The sequence below is a fragment of the Lepisosteus oculatus genome, chromosome 8 (assembly GCF_040954835.1).
Source record: "Lepisosteus oculatus isolate fLepOcu1 chromosome 8, fLepOcu1.hap2, whole genome shotgun sequence".
NCBI classification, from domain to species: Eukaryota; Metazoa; Chordata; class Actinopteri; order Semionotiformes; family Lepisosteidae; genus Lepisosteus; species Lepisosteus oculatus.
In genome coordinates, this window is record NC_090703.1 from 11,632,344 (window position 1) to 11,651,668 (window position 19,325).

Below are 19,325 nucleotides of genomic sequence, written 5' to 3' on the forward strand. Positions count from 1 at the left end.
TAGAGGTCATCTAAAGTCTAGCAGGGAATTTTGCAGCTCATGCCCCAGTACGGGCAGAAGGGGCTGCGCTCGGTCCGAGTGCCAGGAAGAGACAGAGAGGGCTGGGAGTGGTTCTGAGCAGAGCTTGACCTTCAGTCAGGGTTCTGATGCCACGTCAGCGGTGCTAGAGCAAAAGATCGAAGCCAAACTTAAGTTCTCCCAGTTCCTGGATGAGGTGACCTTCAGAGTGCTGGATCCCCAAAGCCTGAAAGCCTTCAGGGTTTTGGACAAGAAGGACTCCCATGTTCAGTCAACAACTCCACTGTCTGTCTGCCGATTCTCTGAGGAAACCGAAAGCATGAGAAGGGCGCAGGAAGCTGGGAACCAGCAAGAGCCTGCTGGGAAGGCTTACCTCGAGACTGACATAGACAGCGTAAGGAGCGAGGACACCCCTGAAGCAGCCAGTCCAAAGGGAATCGAAAAAGATGCTCCACAAGAGAGGGAACAAGCAGGAACATCCTCCACAAATGAGATCCAGGAAGAGCCTGAAAAGATGAGGTCCCCCAGTCCAATCTTCAACAGACATCAAGGCACTCAAAAATCGCCTTTCAGGTCTACTTCTTTGCCAAGGGGCTTAAGCTTGGTGAGTACATGCTCTTGGATGTACAGTATGAAACACAACCCCTCTCAGAAAATTGCATACCCTCTCAGCCTTTGAGAAACTGCACTTAAAGATCATCTTGAACCACTTGTAAAACGATTTATTTTGTTCAAAACCGGACATTCCTGCACTTACTGTATTAATGCCTACACAGCACTTTATTTTGGAAACTGAAATACCTGTAATGTATCAAGCTTTCAAAGAAACATCTCATGTACTGTATCTTGATGTGAAGTAAATGTAGGAACTAGAAGTGGATCTGATGTTTTGAGGACATCCCTTTTTCCTTTTTTCTTTTCTTGTTGAATAGTTTTAAAGCTTGCTTACAGACACTGATTACATTTTCTTTATCAATTATTTGCTTCATATCAGCTTTCATCCATCCTTTGACCTTACAGATATATCCCTTTCAAAAATGTTTGCAACTCAGCAACAAATGTAGGGCATATTTATTTTTTATTGATTAAAATAATGCTCAGGCTATAATCTTGATGTTATCTATCAACAACCTCCATTAATTAATAACTATGTTACACAAAAATAAATGCATGTATATACTGTATTCTTAAAACTGCAATATCTGCAAAAAATACATTAGCGCAAATTGCTGTAGCAGGAATGACAACATGAAGTCTTTGACAATGATTAAGCATTATAACTTTTTCCTTTACGGCCCTTTAAATAACTGTTTTTTGACCTCCTTATCTGGACAAGTTATCGTTAATTCCTGGAGAAGAATTTGACCCAAGCATATTAATTAACCCACTGAGCTCACTTGCTCGAAGTCTTTCATTATCTTGGATGTGTTTTCAATTCTATTCTCAATCGGGGCGCTTATATCTTGGTGCTGTGCTTGCTGTGTGCAAATTTCATTCCTTTCTAAAAGCAGTTCAAAAATATGCAGAAAAATGAATGACAAGCTCTCTTTCTCCTGCAGAGGGGGCGTAGAGGGAGGTACTCATAGTCTTTTTTTAAAGCCTCAAGCAGATCTGCTTTCTTGCACCAGAGTGAGAGATTGAGTATGTCCCACAATCAGAAGCATGCCTCTGAAAGCGCACTACATTAATAATGCACATCCAGTGCATTTCTTTTTTCTGATCTTTTGTTGTGATTTTTAAATACCATCAGCTAGAGGTAATTTTTTGGCAGCTGGATTACCTCATTATGTAGGACATAGACATGAAGTAAATGATGAAGTAAAAATGGAACATCTCTCTTGTTTCTGCTTAGAATTCAGTTTTTTCTATCACCTTAGCAACTGTTCGAGGGACTGAGAAAATGCCTGCACAACCAGTTATATACAGCGAACACCATACCATACTTTTCCCGTGTCTGAGTGAAATGCTTCAACTGCATCCTTCATGCAAATGAATAAAATATGAAGATAGAAATGTGCTTGGGGTATAGAGAGTGCCCCAGTGCTGCAGTAAACATTGTGGATGCCTGCATCAGAACACTGTGTGTGCGTTTGTGTGTGTGTGTGAGCGCGTGTGGGTGGATGTGTGTGGGTGGATGTGTGTGTGTGCGTTCAGTATTTGCAGACATGACCAGTTGTTTCGTAGTCCGTTCTCACTCATGACTGAGAAGCAGCTATACTGTAAATGTGAAAAAAAGACATTCTAAGACAAAATTCCACTCAGGTAGAAACATAAAGGTCAGAATAAAATCTTTGTCAGGCAGACAAATTGCAGCCCTTGACCTCAGCTGCTGGATTTTCTCATGTCCATTCACCGATCTGCCTTGTTTATTGTTTTTTTAATTCAGTCTTACTGAAGGATAAACCTCTAGGTTTTCTTTCACTAGTGCCTAAACATAATTCGAAATGCAAAACCATTGGATAGATGTTCAGTAACTGAAACTGCCCCTTCAAAAAAAGGGAAAGTTAAAATCTCAATAATGTTATCCTTCAATTTAAGTGAAATTCAATATCGGGAGCACTTCAAACTTGTAATTGTAACGTGAATGTTTTGGTCTTTAAATGCAACACTGGCATTCGCTGCAGGTTTGTTTCAAAGCTGTGATTGCATCATTATTTTTGCCACACTAGTGGTCAGTATGTTGGAATAAAATGTAATCTTAACATTAATGAGCTGTCCTGAGTATAGAATAACAGGAAAACCCCATTCCTTGCCACAGACAGCCAACACTGGACCCCAGTGGTCCCCCCATGGAGCCTGGGTCAAATAATGACTAGCATTGCTCTTTGAAGCTGTAAAACCAGGAAGGATGATAAAATAAACATGAAATGAAAAATGACCATATCCTCAGCTAAAAACAAATCAGCAGTGTCAAGCCCTGGGCATTTATCAAGCACTGGATGTCAAATGCTTGTGTTCTACCTCTGTGCTGGTTTAGAGACATAAGCCCATGAAGTGAGCACAGCTCCCGTCTAGTAAAAGGCCGTCATCCAGTGAGAGTTCCTGACGTTACCGAGCAGTCTCTGTTGTCATCTTCAAAGATACCTACACGTGAAAGTAAACTGCAGACACACATTTCCAGGTATCGACACCGTAAGAGTTTTTTTTTATTCTTGGAGGAAACAATATAGTGCTGGCCTGAATGTTATGACCCACATTAAACAGGGACATTTATCTACATAATTTCTTCTGTTTCAAAAAATGTATTGGACTCTACACAGTAACATCAATTCAGATCAATCCCTTCCAATACAAATGGCAAAGAATCTAGCACTTTACAGGGCTGGATTCATTTTTTCAACAGTAATCTAACAGTAATGGTAATGATTGGAAAACAATAATATGTGCCCAGCAGACAAGAGTCTTTTACTTTGTAAGCAATTAATTCAAAGATGTCAGCTAATGCTAAACCTTCAGCTCATAGATCTATGTGGCATGATTGAATCCTATTCCATGAAAATCTATGCCTTCTTAAACAAATGCTAATGCAGTATTGGTTTTGCCGCAATATAAACTTTCCATTCATTTTCTTAGTACAAGTTTGATGGTGTACGGCTCTAAGGAGCTCTTCAACCTCTGCACAGCACAAAAGCTATTTTGCCAACCTAGCCCTCTGAAAAATGTTAAGGTGTTGCACTAAAACCAATCTGCCTGTGAAACTGGTAAGTTGAAGGTTATTATGGGGATCCAACAGAAGCATAAATATCTCAATTTCATTATCTCTCATTTTCATATTTCTTATAATCCCTGTCACCTGAGCACATTTTGTTTCTTTTCTGTACAACCTACCCAGTAACCTACCTTCATGATTGTCCAGTGGTGTGGGAAGGGGAAATGTGTCAATAAATGTATTTAAAAAGCATTAATGTCTCCAAAGCATTGATGCCTCGCAGCACTGGAGCCACGGGTTCTTTTCCAGGCCTGAGGTGCTTTCTGTGCAGATTTTGGATGTTCTCCCTGCAGTCACATGGGTTTTCTACAGGTGTTCATTTTCCTCCCACAGTGCAAAGAAATACCGGTAGGTAAATTGACTTCAGGGAATATTGGCCCTGGCGGGAATATCTGTCCTGCGAGGTACTGGAGTCCATCGCAGTCTGTCACGTTTTAAAAAACTAAACAAAAAGCTTTAAAATATCCCAGGTTGTACACCTGTTCTCCAGAACCAGTACAGTACCTGATACCACTTCCAACAAAATAAAAACAGGAAAAAGATATAAAGTTTTTTCATTTTTATTGAATTGTTTGCTCTGGGGGGTTTCTGGACCGGGTATACACTGAGCACTTATGCAGGCTGTACCCTGCCTTGTGCCCATTGCTTACCAGGGTGGGCTCCAGCTTCCCAGCACCCTGTACAATGATAAAGCAGCTGGATGGAATATCGATATAGCAAATGCTGTAGTGAATGTTGCTTGCCCCACTTGAATCCACAACGGGGGGCTGATAATAGGATCCACATGTTTATTCTGTATGTGGACACATTTTTTCCATATATTTTCTCTCAGGTTTGAGTGGAACCTCCTGCACCTGTCCAGGTGCTGTTCCTTGACAGGGGGCAGAATGTCACAATGCCTAAGTGACACATCACATTCTCTCCCCAGGAATAATGTACCATTGTAATGCTTTTGAGCTGGGTAGTATATGAAAAATCCAAAACCTTTTAGAACACTTCAGGTATGAAAAGCCTGGTATTTACAACTATGTAAATGAATGTCTTCGCAAAGTGGGCTGAGTGTCAACAAATCCTGGAGCAGAAACTGTCTCACAATCAATCATCTCACAGTCATTAATCATACTATGCTATTCAAATGACACTTATTTTCAGTATAGTATATTAGAGTTTTTCTTTAGGGGACATTGATGTAATCAGTGAAGGCTTTCTGGATGTGTGTTGTGTCATTTGTGTTTATGTTTGTTAATAGTTTGTTATATACTTTAACAATACATTATTTAAGTACCAGCTCCTGTTATAATAATAATAAGGAACAAGTAATAGGTTTATTCCATGCTGAAAAGAGAAGAAAGAAAACACAATGTTTCGGCTGTGGAGCCTTCTTTGGGTGAGCCTTCTTCGGTTATTATTAGTATTAATAATAATAATAAGTGGTTTAGTGGTTTCCTTATGTTTAAAATAGCGAGGAACTGTTCAAAAATAAGGCTAACACAACAAAACACATAAAGAATCAACGTCTTAGTATATTTGTAATGACTCAATTTTCCATTGGCTCAATGCTGAATTAGTGCAAACACAAACAGAATGGAAATGGAAATGCAACTTGCATAATACCATCCCTATGCATAATGTATGAGGAAAAAAAAACAACCAGTATTCTTCCCTACACACATCACTGTTTAAGGAAAAAAACATAGTTGGTGAGAACAGCATTATTTTCTATGTGTGAAATTCAACAGATACTATTACCTGTTACTTGCTATTCTCTCTTCTTTTTTCCTCTTCAGTGCAGCAACTGAGTCATTCGTTGCCTATGGCCCTTGGGTATAGTGTGTTTCTGCAGTCTGCTGCGATTTTTTCTCGGAGTTAATCTGTCAATTTTTTTCTGCTAATGCAGATGTAGATTTGTTTACTGACGCTATGTAGATACTTGTCCAAAATCATTTGTTAAGGCTGATCTCCGCATGCATCTGCAGGATGAACCTTCTCTTTTATTCATTTAATCTGATTTGGTTCTTTTCAGGCCTCTGACAGCGAGATGCATAAAATAAGGTAAGCTACACTCTTTACTTTTCTGCTGTGCTGATCTTTTCTTCCTCCTTCCTTTTATAACTACACTGCTAAGTGCTTATTAATTCTATTTAAGCTCTTTGTAATCTGTTAGCATTTTCAATGAATGCAGGTCTCAGAGAGAGGCAAGGAAGGGGATACTGTGTAATGATCAATAGAAATGAATTTTTATCCTAATGAAAGGTTGAGAAAATGAACTACAAAAAGCATGCATTTAGCTTTAGGTTATGTCTTTTTTTTTTAAATACAGAGAAATGTTTTGTTAATGTTGCTGGGAATCGCTGATTATATGGCTTGATAGTAAACCCCTCTAGTAAAGCAATTAGCACGCAAAATTGTGAGGGATTCCAGTACATTGAGATTGCTTTTTGTGCTTAAGACAACACAGAGAAAGAAAAAAACAAGCTCTGGATAAGCTCTATACCCTGAGCCCTTTGTTATGGAAAGCTAAGAGTATTGAATGATGTGTAAAAGAAAATGAAACGGGTTTGTTTAAAGACAGCTGTTTAACAGAAGCTTGGAACACACAACATTTTATCTTTATATAATTTGAAGTTACATAAATACTGTATACTGTATCTCATTTTTTCTGGAATCCCTCATCTTATGGTGGGTACTTAATGTACAGTAGGTGAGGTGCACAAGTTGTTTAACAAAGGTGTATATAAATCGCTTCTACAGACCCCCTGTCACTAAACCACAACTTAAATGCGTTATTTTACAAAAAGGGGGTGTGGTAATGTTACTGTAAGAGTTTTTAAACCACTTTCTGAAAAAGGCAGTAACAACTCTCTGAGGGGAATCTGTTTGCTATTATGAATGTGCATGGGCGTGAAAATGTGAAAGTTACTGTACCTTGTGGAAATTCTGAATAAGGAAAAATGTTTTTGTTTCTCTACGCTTGCAAAAGCAGTCATTAGTATTATTGATGTTATTATTAGTAGTATTTATTGTAAATTCTAAAGGGAACATTATAATTACAATAATCACAAGTTGTTACTTAAGCTGCAAGAAAAGTGAACTCTAATATCCTGTATACCTTGGGAATATTAGCAGTCTTTGAAGATTTCAAAGGGCCTTAAGTGCAGTCAGTCTATCCCCTAGATAAATTTAGCATTGAAAAAATCAGTTTCAGTTATACTACTACAATTGTCCTTGATTAGATAGACCAATAAATGCATAAGGAATATTATGGGAAGTATATTATGACTGTGTGCATTAATATCGTAAATGGTGCTTGAGAATTTAAACTTTGAACAGTTACAAGAAACTGCTCAGCCATACAAACACCTTTCACAACAGCAAAAGATGCATTGAATATTGTTTTGTCTAAACACTGAGGAAGTGTTAGTTTCTGGCATTGTGCCTGCATTTAATTATATGTAGATTAAGTCCAATATCCCTTCATGCTTGTGTTTTAATTCACAGTTGGAAGACTTCTACCCACTCGGTTGAGTACTAAACCTGTTTGTCAAACCTTGCAAAATGTCTCTAACAGGAGTATTTTTCTCACATACAGTACTTTGAGAATTTCACATTAGTGTATGTAAAATCCATGATTTTGCATTCAGTAAGTCTCCAGAAATGTATCTTTTTGGATTTGATTTCATAGGTTTATCAGTGTGCGTCCTATTTCTTTCCTGGGCCAAAAGAAAATATGAATAATCGAGAAGGGAAATGTGCAAAACACTGCACTTTTTTCAAATCTGGCAAAACTATAAATGGGGTCAAAATATTTTGTGACCTCTTGACTGGGTGGCATAAGAATTTTCACTGCTATTTCATCTTACCTGAACTGTACACAACAACACTAAACTGAAAATGACTCCAGGGTACTGTATTGCATAAAATGATAGCACATACTCTATGTACTGTTGTGCAAAGTAATTTTACGTATATAAATCATTGGAATAATTAACTTTATATATTGAGAGGAATTCGAAATGTAACCAATGTGTCTCAGAACAAATAGCATTTGTTCATTTTTCATGCCTTTTAATATGTATTAAAATTTAAAAAGAATCCAATAAATATCCACTGAAGTGTATCTTCCAGTTAAAGTTCTGTTACAAGTGTTACATTCCTTACAATTGGATTTGTTTAATTTAATTTAACAGAAATATACCTAGATATACCTAAACTCTTCATATGTTTATTGGAAATCAGAGGTTACATGTTATTTACTCAGTAATTTGCTATAATCACAGTAATATGCAGTTACATAATGATAGTACATTGTAATAGAAGAAAGTGGGTTTGTGAAGAATCTACTTTAAATAAACTAGGAGGAGTACTGATCAATCAAAAGGATTTCTGTAGAGTCACTTTCAAAAAGGAAATGAGCACAGGAAGGTTAACTTGCTTAGGTTAACACACATGATGAGTCAATGACTTGACCCAGACAGCTCCTGTTAATAAGCCCTTAACCTGGACCATAATGTCTCAGTATATATTATTTTGTTCACTGTATTGAGAGTATTCAGTTATATTTACTTTTTTCTTCATCACTATTTCTCCATTTGGGTTCTTTGAAAATTCTCAGTTCTTTAAGAAGTTAAAGGTGAGGAAAATAGTTTTTTATAAAAGGTATCTAGCTGTCAGTCAACAACAGACTCTCCTCAGATGTTTGCAAGTTTGCATACCAGACGTTAGTGGGAACGCGCAGGACGTTCTCTATGGAAATTCACTTGCTCATTATAATATCTTTCATTCTACCTTTTTGCAACAAGTATATGAGCTCCAGAAAGTCTGACGAAAAATAACATGAATTAAAATTTAAAAACATGCGTTGTGTCTTCTGGGGGTGATGACAATTCAGAATGGGAATAGCTGGTATAAATTAATTTATCTGTAGATTTAGACTTTAACCCCCAATAACTGTCCATTAAGTGCAGGGTACATTACATTTTTTTAAATGAACTATGTGGGCCATGTTTTATAATTGCAAATAGAAATTGAAATCAACATGAGAAAAGCATAATCCCCAAAGTAAAGAATTTTGAATTTTTTCAAAGGTTTTCTACAGTCTTAAGAAGTTTCAACCAATATATAAGAAGTCATTTTGACATTTGTAAAATAATAATTGCTGTCTTTCAAACCATGAGCAGGATGGCATCCATCCTCCGGGTTCTTGCTATTATTGCTATATTCAAGGTCAATTTACATTTGAATCCACATAAAACAGAGCTGATTTTAAAAATCAGGAAATCAAAAATAATATCACGTGATGTCCATAAATCTATCAAAAATTGGTTTTCAAGATGTTAACATGTATAGGTCTGTTCTATCTTCTCTCTTTGATGTCTCAGCACACCCTCTTTTCACAATACAGTGCAAAAAAACTTTTCTCTTCATTGTTACAATGACAGTGCATTCTCCTCTTGACAACTAGCCACAGCAATGAAACCACAGCTGTCATTACTGGAATCCAATATTATGATGACTTTGAAAGATACTTTGAAAAATCCCCACTGCTTTGAACATGGACTGAGAGATATAATGATGTTTCTGGGCAAAATAGATTTGCAGAGAACACCTTCAAATTCCACAGGAATTCAAAGGTATATTTTTGCTTTGAACATCAGCTCTTTATTCATACCACATATCTTAACCACAGTTTGAGCAAAATAGTTTAGAGATTGCAGTAATTACTATATTTTTTTGCGACTAGTTATTGTGTAATTAATATTTACAGGTATAAAAATGACCATTTGAAACTGTGTTATAGAAAGTCTATATGTCATCTTATTGCAATTTGTTGTACAGTATGATTGTTTGAGTCCATAAAGAGTAGGAAGGGTCTCTGTGACACATTATAAGTGAACAAATAGGAAATAAAAGTTAGAAGGAGCGAGGAAAGAGTAACCGTACCCCAACAACAAGCAGACTGAAAATGGTTGGATGGAAAAGGAGTACAGTAAGTAAAGGCTATAGAGCTTTAGATAAGCGGTTTCTGAGAGGTTTACCCTAAGCCTTACCATACCGATGCAGGATTGGTGTTGCTACAGTAGATTGGTGTGCTGTTTAGTAATTATGAATTAGTAAGAAGATTGTTTAAAAGGATGACTCAGACTCTTAAAAGAAAACAACAATCATTTGGATACTTAAAATGAAGATGGGAAGACAAACAAAGTTCTTTGCAGTTAAACACTAGAATGCTATGGTCTGGTACTTCAGTGTCAGCCTAAAGTAGTTTTAACCAGCTGTAATTGTTTTTTTGGGAGGAAAGGGTAAGAAGCTGTTAATATGGTTTTCTGGTTCCCAGACTAAAAAAAATGTCTTGGTAAAATCCTGCATCTTGCTATATTGTGCTAAAAAATTACAATTCAATTGGGAATGGCCTATATCAAAGGTCATCCCACAGATTTAGTCATTAAGCTGGTTAACTGTCGGCACATACTGTAGCTCAAGATTGCTATTCAAAATGGCCTAGTTTAGCAAATCCTAAAAGTGCATCAATTCAATTAGAGTATCAGTCAATTATGATGTCAATGCTTTCATCATGTGATGAAGACGGCATTTGTTGAAAGAATGTACAATATGAGTTCCTAAATTGTCTGTTTATGAATATGTATCAGTGCTGTTCAAGACCTTAATAATTTTAACTTAATAGATGTCCTCCTTTGAAAAATATGGTATACTGTAGCTAGATGGATGAATAATGAGGAGATTATGCTTAATAAATGGAAATACAAGCCTTGCACTCACAGTATAAAGTTACTGTACTGTACATTAATATAAATCGTCTGGTTTCCTGTCTCTTTAAGATAATCCTAGATTTTATTTGATGTTAACTAAATGAAACGTCATATTGTTACCAAAAGGGCTCAGAATTGTGCATTTTGTGATCAAAGCTTGGAAATAGCAAAAAATGTCACAGCGCAGGACAAGTGCTGTGAAGATTTGTGTTAGATGCTGAACAACAAGCATACAATTTACACTATCTGGACTTGTTTTCTACGATTACACCCTATAGTAGAGATGACCATTGGCATGTAATGGTAGATTTTGGAATATGTTGATGTAAGTTATAAGTTATGACAACAGTACTATCCTATAGCTGCCTTCAGCTTTAGAACAGATTTCACACATTTATTGTTTTCTAATATTTTTAATTATCTAACATAGCTGGAGAATTGATGTATTATTTCACATTGTAATACTGTAAATAACAACATGGAGTCCTTAAAAAACTCAATTGAATGTTAATGCTGGATAGAAACCATTTTACAGGTGACCATCCAGGCACAATGCAAATCAAACACTGCAAGTCATTTCTTAAAATGTCTTATTCACTTTTTATAGTGAATTACAATAAACCACCCTCCCCTTTTGTCTTTTGATTTGTAGAGGACATCAACCATTTTCATTCTAATGCACTACATTCCAAAAAATAGTAGAGTCAAATTCGTATTATGAAGAAACAGGCTGATGAATATAATGGGATAGAATAATTAAATGTACTGGTTATAGGCATTAACTTGCATGGCGGAGAAAATTACGTCTCCATTACAACTCCCTCTAATGTATGAGAAATATACTGTACTAGGGAGGAATGAACTAAGGAGGCAGCTGCAAGTGTGAAAGCCGGGTGGAGGGAGAGGAGCTAGAAAAGAACTTATTTGTGGATAGCAGATGAATATTTATACAGAAGAGATCTTATGTGTGAGCTTACAACTTGCCCTCTTTACAAACATCTGTTAAACCACCCTGTATGTTTAATACATTTCTATAAAATTATCAATTTCTCTTATAATTAAATAAAATATCTAAGTATAGCAATTCCTGCTGTGAGTTGTTGAAATTCAGCTGATTAAATTGAATTTTCTGACTTTCCAATAAGCTACAAGGAGCTTTGTACATTAATTTAATTAGGAATTCATTTACATTAATTTTACCAGGCCAATTTGAACTGGACAGTAGCTCATCTCATGACCATCTCATGACCAGTTCCCCCACGGAACTGCTCTTTAGAGATTGAACCTTTAACAGTATTGCAGAACTGTTTTTCTTTAGTCTTTAGCTTTCTCTGCAAAATATATTTATCTTTTCTGCTCAAAAAATATATTTATCTTTTCAGGCAGCTGATGAATTTCAAAATGTACTTTCTGATTTATGTGATTTAGTTTCCCCCTACTTAATTTTGTCTCAGCTCTTTTCTTCAAATAGTTTTGCTTCATATTACTTCAAGACTTACTTTCCTAGTCTCTCCTGTTTTCTCTTCTTTTCTCTTTCTCAAGTTGGAGATTGTCATCTGTAAAAAGTGCAACAAACTAAACAACTTCAAATATCCCAGATGGGGGCAATGAATTAGTGTTAGATGTTTTTTCTGGACAGTGTTAGAAGTTTTTGAACAATTATTTTTTTCTAACTAATTATTAATGTAATGTTACCCTAATGTTATCTACAGATCTCCAAGTGCATGTAATGTACTCCAAGATCTCTGAGTACATGTAATGCTAATGTATCCATGTAATACAAATTATTGATATTAATTAATTTCCTAAATGCTCCTTTTTTAAAAAAATCAGACTGTTCATTAACTTCCCAATAAGTTACAGTATATACTGTAATAAACTGAAGAGGTTCCTTTCTTTTTTAAATGAAATTATTTTATACTTGCTAACCTTTATAGTAACAAGTCATTTTCTGGATATCTTTTGGATATCAACAGGGACATTAGCAATAATAAGCAAAAACATAAATAAGCCTTTTAGTGCAGAAATGGTTAACAGATGTATTAATTGGTGCAAGATTATCCCCACTGTGTTTATGCACCTGCCATAATAATATTGAGTGAATCTGTACTTTGAAAATGAAAAATCCTGTAATAAGAGGAAAATCACCTTAAGGCAAATGTTATAACTTGTATTAGATCTTAGATTCATAAGTGTTAAGGCCATGGTGAGGTGCATATTCAATCTGTTACATTTAACGTATATGTTTGGGTCAAAATGGAAACCAAGGAGTTAATGAATCCCAGTCATGAAAGGCCAATTAATCTACCATCTGACAGGGTGGTCATTGCTTGTGCTATGGGCCGTTTCCTGATGAAAGCAGTGACCACCCCTAACCAAGGAAGCATCCATAACACAATGTAGCTCACAGTTTTATACATTCAAATAGAAGCTCAAAGAACCAAGCATAACAAATTTAAGTATATAAAACTAAGAAGTATTACATACCAAGCCATGCAAAAGGATTAGACAGAAAGCTGCCTATGAGCTAATTTGTCTGAAGATGGGAACTGCTGTCATTCTTCAGATACTTAATAATGACAAAATGCATTGGAATAGAGCATTGCAGGGTGTTTATACAGTACTATCTTCGTTATGGTACTGGAAAAGATTAATGTTAGCAGGGTAAAGTTCATTCTGATTGTATACCTTCCCGATTTTAACTGATTTCCTCAGTATAATTATTCCTTCCTAAGACGGCATAAACCCCCATATAGCGATATTCTCTCCTCACCTTCACTTCACATAAATTACAGTAATATCTTCACAGCAGCTCACTCTTACCTCTGCTCACAGGTTTAGATTGACCACATGTTACACACAAAGACATTTTTCATTGGTGTTATCCCAGCTGCAACTTTTCAGTCCGTCAATAAGACGAGGAGTGGAATTTGTTTCCAGGAAGGTGCACAAACTGTTGTTGATTTGTTGACTCTGAAGAAAGTAACTGCAGTGAGTAGAAACAAGCTCATCTGAAACCTGGGACATTCAGTACAGACCTGATTTAGCTGTTTTTTTATGTAAGGTGGTATCTGATGGATAATTTATTCTTTAAAATAGACAGTTTAGGCCTTAATCTGATACACAAACTAGGTTGTTGTATTGTACATCTACTATGCTTGTGTGATACTTCTGTGTTTCTCTGTTGTAATTTGGTTAGTAAACACCAGATATTCCTTTATGCTTCCTATGGAATGGGAAAAGACAGGAGAGAGAAGGAGTAATGGTCTGTCAGGATTCACAGCAGGCTGTGCATCTATCGCCCACTCTCTATTAGCAGGGCAGCAGCTGCAAACTATGGAAACCACAGTCACCAATGCTGTGGAATAGTGGAAAGGGCTTTAACCGTGTTGCTAGAGGTTGATAGGTTTGCATCCAAGGTGGGGCACGTCTATGGGTATTTACACAAATTGTTTCAGTAAAAATTTCAGTTGTATAAATGGGGAGAGTTATTAGTCGCATTGGATATAGGTGTCAGCTACAATAATAAAAACAAAATATACAATGTCTTCTTCTGATGGCCACAGAGAGTTGAATAAAACGGCTGGTGTTGCACAGTGTCCCATGAATCCCAATGTCACTTAATTAAAAATAAACTTTACTTATACTATCATGTTTTTTGCATTATTTCTTGAATACACTGTCATTCTGAACTTAGTAATAACTAAGTAATTTAATCAATTATATTTATAATTCACAGGTCTAAATTATCAGGGGCAAAAAGGAACAGTGGGGCCCCAGTAAAGGATTGTTAGGACTGTTCTATCCATGTGATATACAGGTCATGCAGGTCACTTCATTAGTCGTGCAGTACAGTATGTACATTTATTTGGCATGTGTAAAGCTGGATAAGATCGGTTAGTTCTGAATATGAAGGACAGAGGTCTATAATTCACCATTCACTACTTTAACTTACAGTACAGGCAGTATGTCCTTAAGGTTGTGCCTTATTTCACACTGATTCATGCTGATATTTGAAGTTGAGCTGGACAGTGATGACTTGAGATAGCTACTGTAGATGTTCATCTGTCAGTGTCTATCAGAGTTCTCACTACTGTGAGCTGATGATAGAATGCATGTAAAGAAGGCCTTTAAATATGCTGAGTGACAGAATGTTTTTTATTTTAACATGCAGTGTTGCGCCAGTATGAGGATGTATAACTTATTTTTAAATAAACTCTTAAAAGCGGTACCCACCATTTCTCTTTTGGTTATTTTTATACTTATTTTGCTTGTAACTTTTAATGAGCTTCAACAAGGCTGGTTAAAATGTTCATTGGATTTCTCTATAAAGGTAGAAAAAATGTAGATTAAGATTTTGTTTTTTATTTAAATTACATGAAATATATAGCCATGTAAATAAATTATCCACTTTATTTGGAGGTACAGGCAGAGCTATAAGGTTAAACTGAAATTAACTCAACTACTGTATTCCTGCCTATTTTTATCAGTAACAAAAATGTTCCATAGGTACCAATGTATCAGTGTTAGCACTATTCACCATTTATTATTGCCATTCACCATTATTTATTATTTTGAGAAAACTAGCTTCTTGTTCATCACCAACCCCCTTTCAATGGCACCAGATATAAGCTCCAATTCTGTCTTGAGACAAATATTTTTAAGAAGAGTTTTATTTTATTTTTGAAAGGCTTTGAATTTAGAATTGGTCATGGGTATGGGCTCTGAAAAGAGGTTCAATTTTTGTTCTTCACAACCTCAGGAGATTTTCAGTATCTTTATGTGAGTCGTATAAATACACTCTTCCATTTTCTCACCAGCAGTTGTTCAGTATGCATCTTTAAGACAGAAACTCTGGGCAGGGATAGGCTTAGTCTCTGGAGTGCTCGGGGCTCTGGTGTTGTTCCTGTGTAATGTGATTTAAACAGGATTCATGACTCAACCATGAAGAGGTGTGATTAAATTATCCCTTTTCCGTGGTCAGGAAGTGGAACTAGACTGTCAAGATTCCTGCTCCATCTGACAGGTCTTGTATATTACTATGAAAGAGGAGATTATGAGAAAAAATAGCAAATTCCTTCAACATCTTTGTTTTGCAACTTATGAACTTCCTGTTTCGAGAACTCTCATTCGTTTTCTTGAACCAACTAGACTAAAGCAATGAAATATTTGATTAAATGTCTGTGTATAGATGTATACTCTACGTACTTCCTAGATGTTTCTAACAAGGACATATTTAGTCTCGAGAATTAATTCATCCTTTTTCTATAAGAAACAGTGAAGTTCCTCTTTAACAATGTGACAAGAAACCTAGAGATGAAAGGCATGTAGTTTACAGCAGATGACAGCTTTGCATCTTTCTCTAAAGGGCTTCATTGTAAATGGCCATCTGTCTTTATTCCCTGGGCTCCCTTTCCCTGTGGCTACATGAGTAATTTACTAATAGCAGCCAATTAGAGCTTTTCTACTTTCAGCTGAATTTCAGCACTTACGTATGGCACATAGGCACACATTTGCACACACACCTATCTTTGCTTTTTTGGCAAGGAACCATTGGAACCAAGTTTTATTTTTTAAAACAATTTTCTTTATCCTCACAGGGATACAATTTTGAGTTTTTTTGGCTGCTGAAGTCTTTTGAGTTGCCAGCTCTGCATAAACTTTTAATAAAGGGATTATCTTCTAATGAGCAGCAGGGTCTCGCTTGGGCTGTTTGGCTCAGTAAAGTGAAATGGAGCTTTCTACCTTTGGGCTGGGAATGGAGCCCTGGACACAAATTGTTACAGTTCCAATCCTGTCCAATTAAAAACTGCTTAGACAACTGCTTAATATCCTGGTACTGATTTTTCTTCTTGACTCATGTCCTATGGATTTGTTGAGAATGTTATCCATCATGCTATCATATTAATCAAGTAAAACATGCCTTTGAAGAAACTTACATTACTATTACTGAACAGCTGTCAGTATTCTATAGCATTGTGACTCCTTGATGTCAGTCACCCTTCCTGAGTAGTTAATTTTTATTTTCCTACTTCATTTTGACTGAAAAAAGTATCCCATTCTTAGTTTTAACTGAACTTCCGCATAGTTTACACTTGTGTCCTCTAGTTTGTGTTTACCAATTTATTCTAAAGAAGGCCACTGGGTCCACTGTGCCTTTTGGTGATTTTGAAGACTAAACATTTAAAATGTTCATAACATTCAGGTTGTCAGTGCAGGAAAATGTTTTAAGACACAGAGTCTATTCGATTACGCTTTTCTGGACTGAGTACAAAACAGAAAAATTGTTGTTTTTTTAAATTGGTGACCTAAATTGTATACAATATTCTTGTCCTAAATAAGGACTTGATAGTGCATTGTAAAAATTAATTTTACATACTTTTTTTAAATCTACACTTTTATTCGCCTTTTTATTGTTTCCCTGCAATTCCTAGAAGATGTAAATGAGATGTTCAATAAACAATTATGTTTTTTCCCCCAGAAGAGCTTCTTCATTTTCTGTGCTTCTCATTTTGTATTTTTAGTTTATGTTTCTGCTACCTGCATGAAATACTCTGCACTTGTCCACATTAAGCATCATTTACCAATGTTTGACTAGTCTTGAATTTTATCTAAAATTTTTAACTTTATTTCCTCCTTCTAAAGTGTTTGCTAATCTTCCATTTTGGTATTGTCTTCCAACTTCATTATAATACTAACCATGCCATAATCTAGATTGTGGATATACATTAATAATAGCAGTTGTCCCAGTACTGATCCTTTTGGAAATCAAGTGTACAGTATGTTTTGTGCAGAGAGAGGAAAATGGGTTTAACTTAAAATACAAGAGCTCCCATTACTGGAATGTAAGGGTGCTGTAAGTAGAAGGTGAGGGTCTCTGTTATTCAGTAAATTGTGATTCACGCTATGGCAAAGGCACATTTACTGTGGTTATTTGAAATGCCATGAACTTTTTATATTTCAATAGTTTGTCCACCAAAGTGGAACAGAAACACTATTGTGTTGAAATTAAAGCAGAAGAATATCCCCCTAAAAAAAACAATGAATAAACAAAGTAAGGAAGACATTGAACCATCTGTTTCCTAGTCTGGTCATGCAATAAGGACTGTGTACAGTTTTCCAATATTCCAAAAGTTGTTTTGAAGATTACAAAGCTTTTTATTCATAACTAAAGAATGGCTAGTCTAGATACAGCAGTCTAGGCTCAACTCCACAAAAGCAGTTTGGTGTGTTTGTCCTTTTCGTAAGCATGCTGTGAGAACATGTATTGTCAGCCTTTTGCAAGATCTGGGCTTATGCCCCACTTCTTCTTAGCAGGCTGCCAGGTGAGGCATTAAGCTGAGCAGAGAGGAGCTTCTCCATATGCACTGTAGGAGCCAGGGAAACCTTTAGTACTCACCTTCTCCTCCGTCACTCAAGCATCAACACCTGGCTCCTCTGTTTCTCGTAGATAAGACACTGCTGGCTGATGTGTGCAGTGCACTTTTACCTTTTGTTTTGTTTAGTACATTGGTAATAGAAGATAAAAGGGTTGTAACTGCAAAAGGCTGACAGCCTCAGTTCATCCACGCCAACCAACACCCAGTGAACACCCAGCATTGCACATACTATTGGCAGGACTTGATTACATAGATAAAGCCATCTCACAGAAGTTACACTGTTTACTGCTCTTTAAGTGGTAACTTTATGGACTTTTGTATGAGGATATTAGGAACCAATTGTTTGTTCCTTTGTCATATTTAAAAGATGCAGTCTATGATTACCATTTTTACTTGTTAAGAATTTGATGTGGGAAAAGTATATTTGGAAATAATTTACATTACAGATACTTTAACTGCACTGTAACTGCTTAGTATTTGCACTAAGACAGACGAATGTTTCAATCACAATGTATTTGAGAGTTTGAAGGTATTAAGCTTATTGTGTATCTGCTCTTCCAGTTCAGATATATTAATACACTGGTAGTAACAACACCTTTTTCCCATTCTAACTAGAAGGAAACCGTTGAGAAAATGAAAGTATTGTTCTATACTATGACATACCATTTTTCAGAAATTTCTTGATAAACCTATATTCTCACAACTCTCACTAGTATGAGCTTACTAAAAACGGGCTAGAAATGGGTGAATGGCAATATGTTGGGAATTCATCTGCTGGTTTGCTGTAATGTACCTCATTCAGATTAGCGTGTCAGAACTGTATTTAATTATTCCTCTGTGATTCATGGGATTGACACGCATTGAAAAGCATCTTTAACCTGAAAGCTCTGAGGCTAAAAAACAGATGCTGGCTTTCGTAGTCAAGGAAGACATCCATGTTTCTATAAAAAAAGGGCAAGAGAAGAACCTCTGGGATTCCTTCCGTCAGAATCGCTTGTTTCTCAGTTTTCCATTTCCATTTGGCTGTTGTGTGTATGTTTCCATCAGTGTGAATCACCAGGGGCTGAGGTTTGCCTTTCATGCAAAGTCAAGGTTTGAGATTTGGGATTCCCTCTGTGTTAATCTACTCAGTGCATTGTATAGGAGAGGAGAGGAGATTCACAGAGCTATAGGATAAGATCAAGGGCTGTATGTCAGCTGCTTCATATCCTGTAAGAAGAGGATTATCACAATGGAGTGTGAAAAGGTTTGTGCAGTTCCCCACTACACCTGTTTCTTGCTTTGTTGTTGCTTAGTTTCAATTTAACATTAGGTACTGGCCAAAAAGAACTTGGTATTAGGAAAGCAGGGCACATGCCCAATGTATATACAGTATCTAAACAAAGTCCTTTCTAAAGCAATGTCACACAAGTGCTGCTGAAAATGAGTTAAATTTCTCAGTGATTATAGCTG

At 36.3% G+C, this 19,325-nt stretch overlaps 1 protein-coding gene across 4 annotated transcripts in view; it reads left to right on the forward strand.

The window, feature by feature from the left end:
- The first annotated feature begins 250 nt into the window (after window positions 1–250).
- The window catches only part of LOC102696383 (brain-enriched guanylate kinase-associated protein), a 67,841-nt gene continuing 48,766 nt past the window's right edge, over window positions 251–19,325 (forward strand). For 2 of the 4 annotated variants that reach the window (XM_015350255.2, XM_069193210.1), the window contains exons 1-2: window positions 251–622; window positions 5,751–5,779. In XM_015350255.2, coding sequence (XP_015205741.2) covers window positions 338–622; window positions 5,751–5,779 — 314 coding nt within the window. In that variant the 5' untranslated portion in view covers window positions 251–337. Of the gene's footprint in view, window positions 623–5,383; window positions 5,428–5,451; window positions 5,780–19,325 lie in introns of those variants that run through there. The other 2 variants (XM_015350256.2, XM_069193211.1) reach the window with 2 other exon arrangements.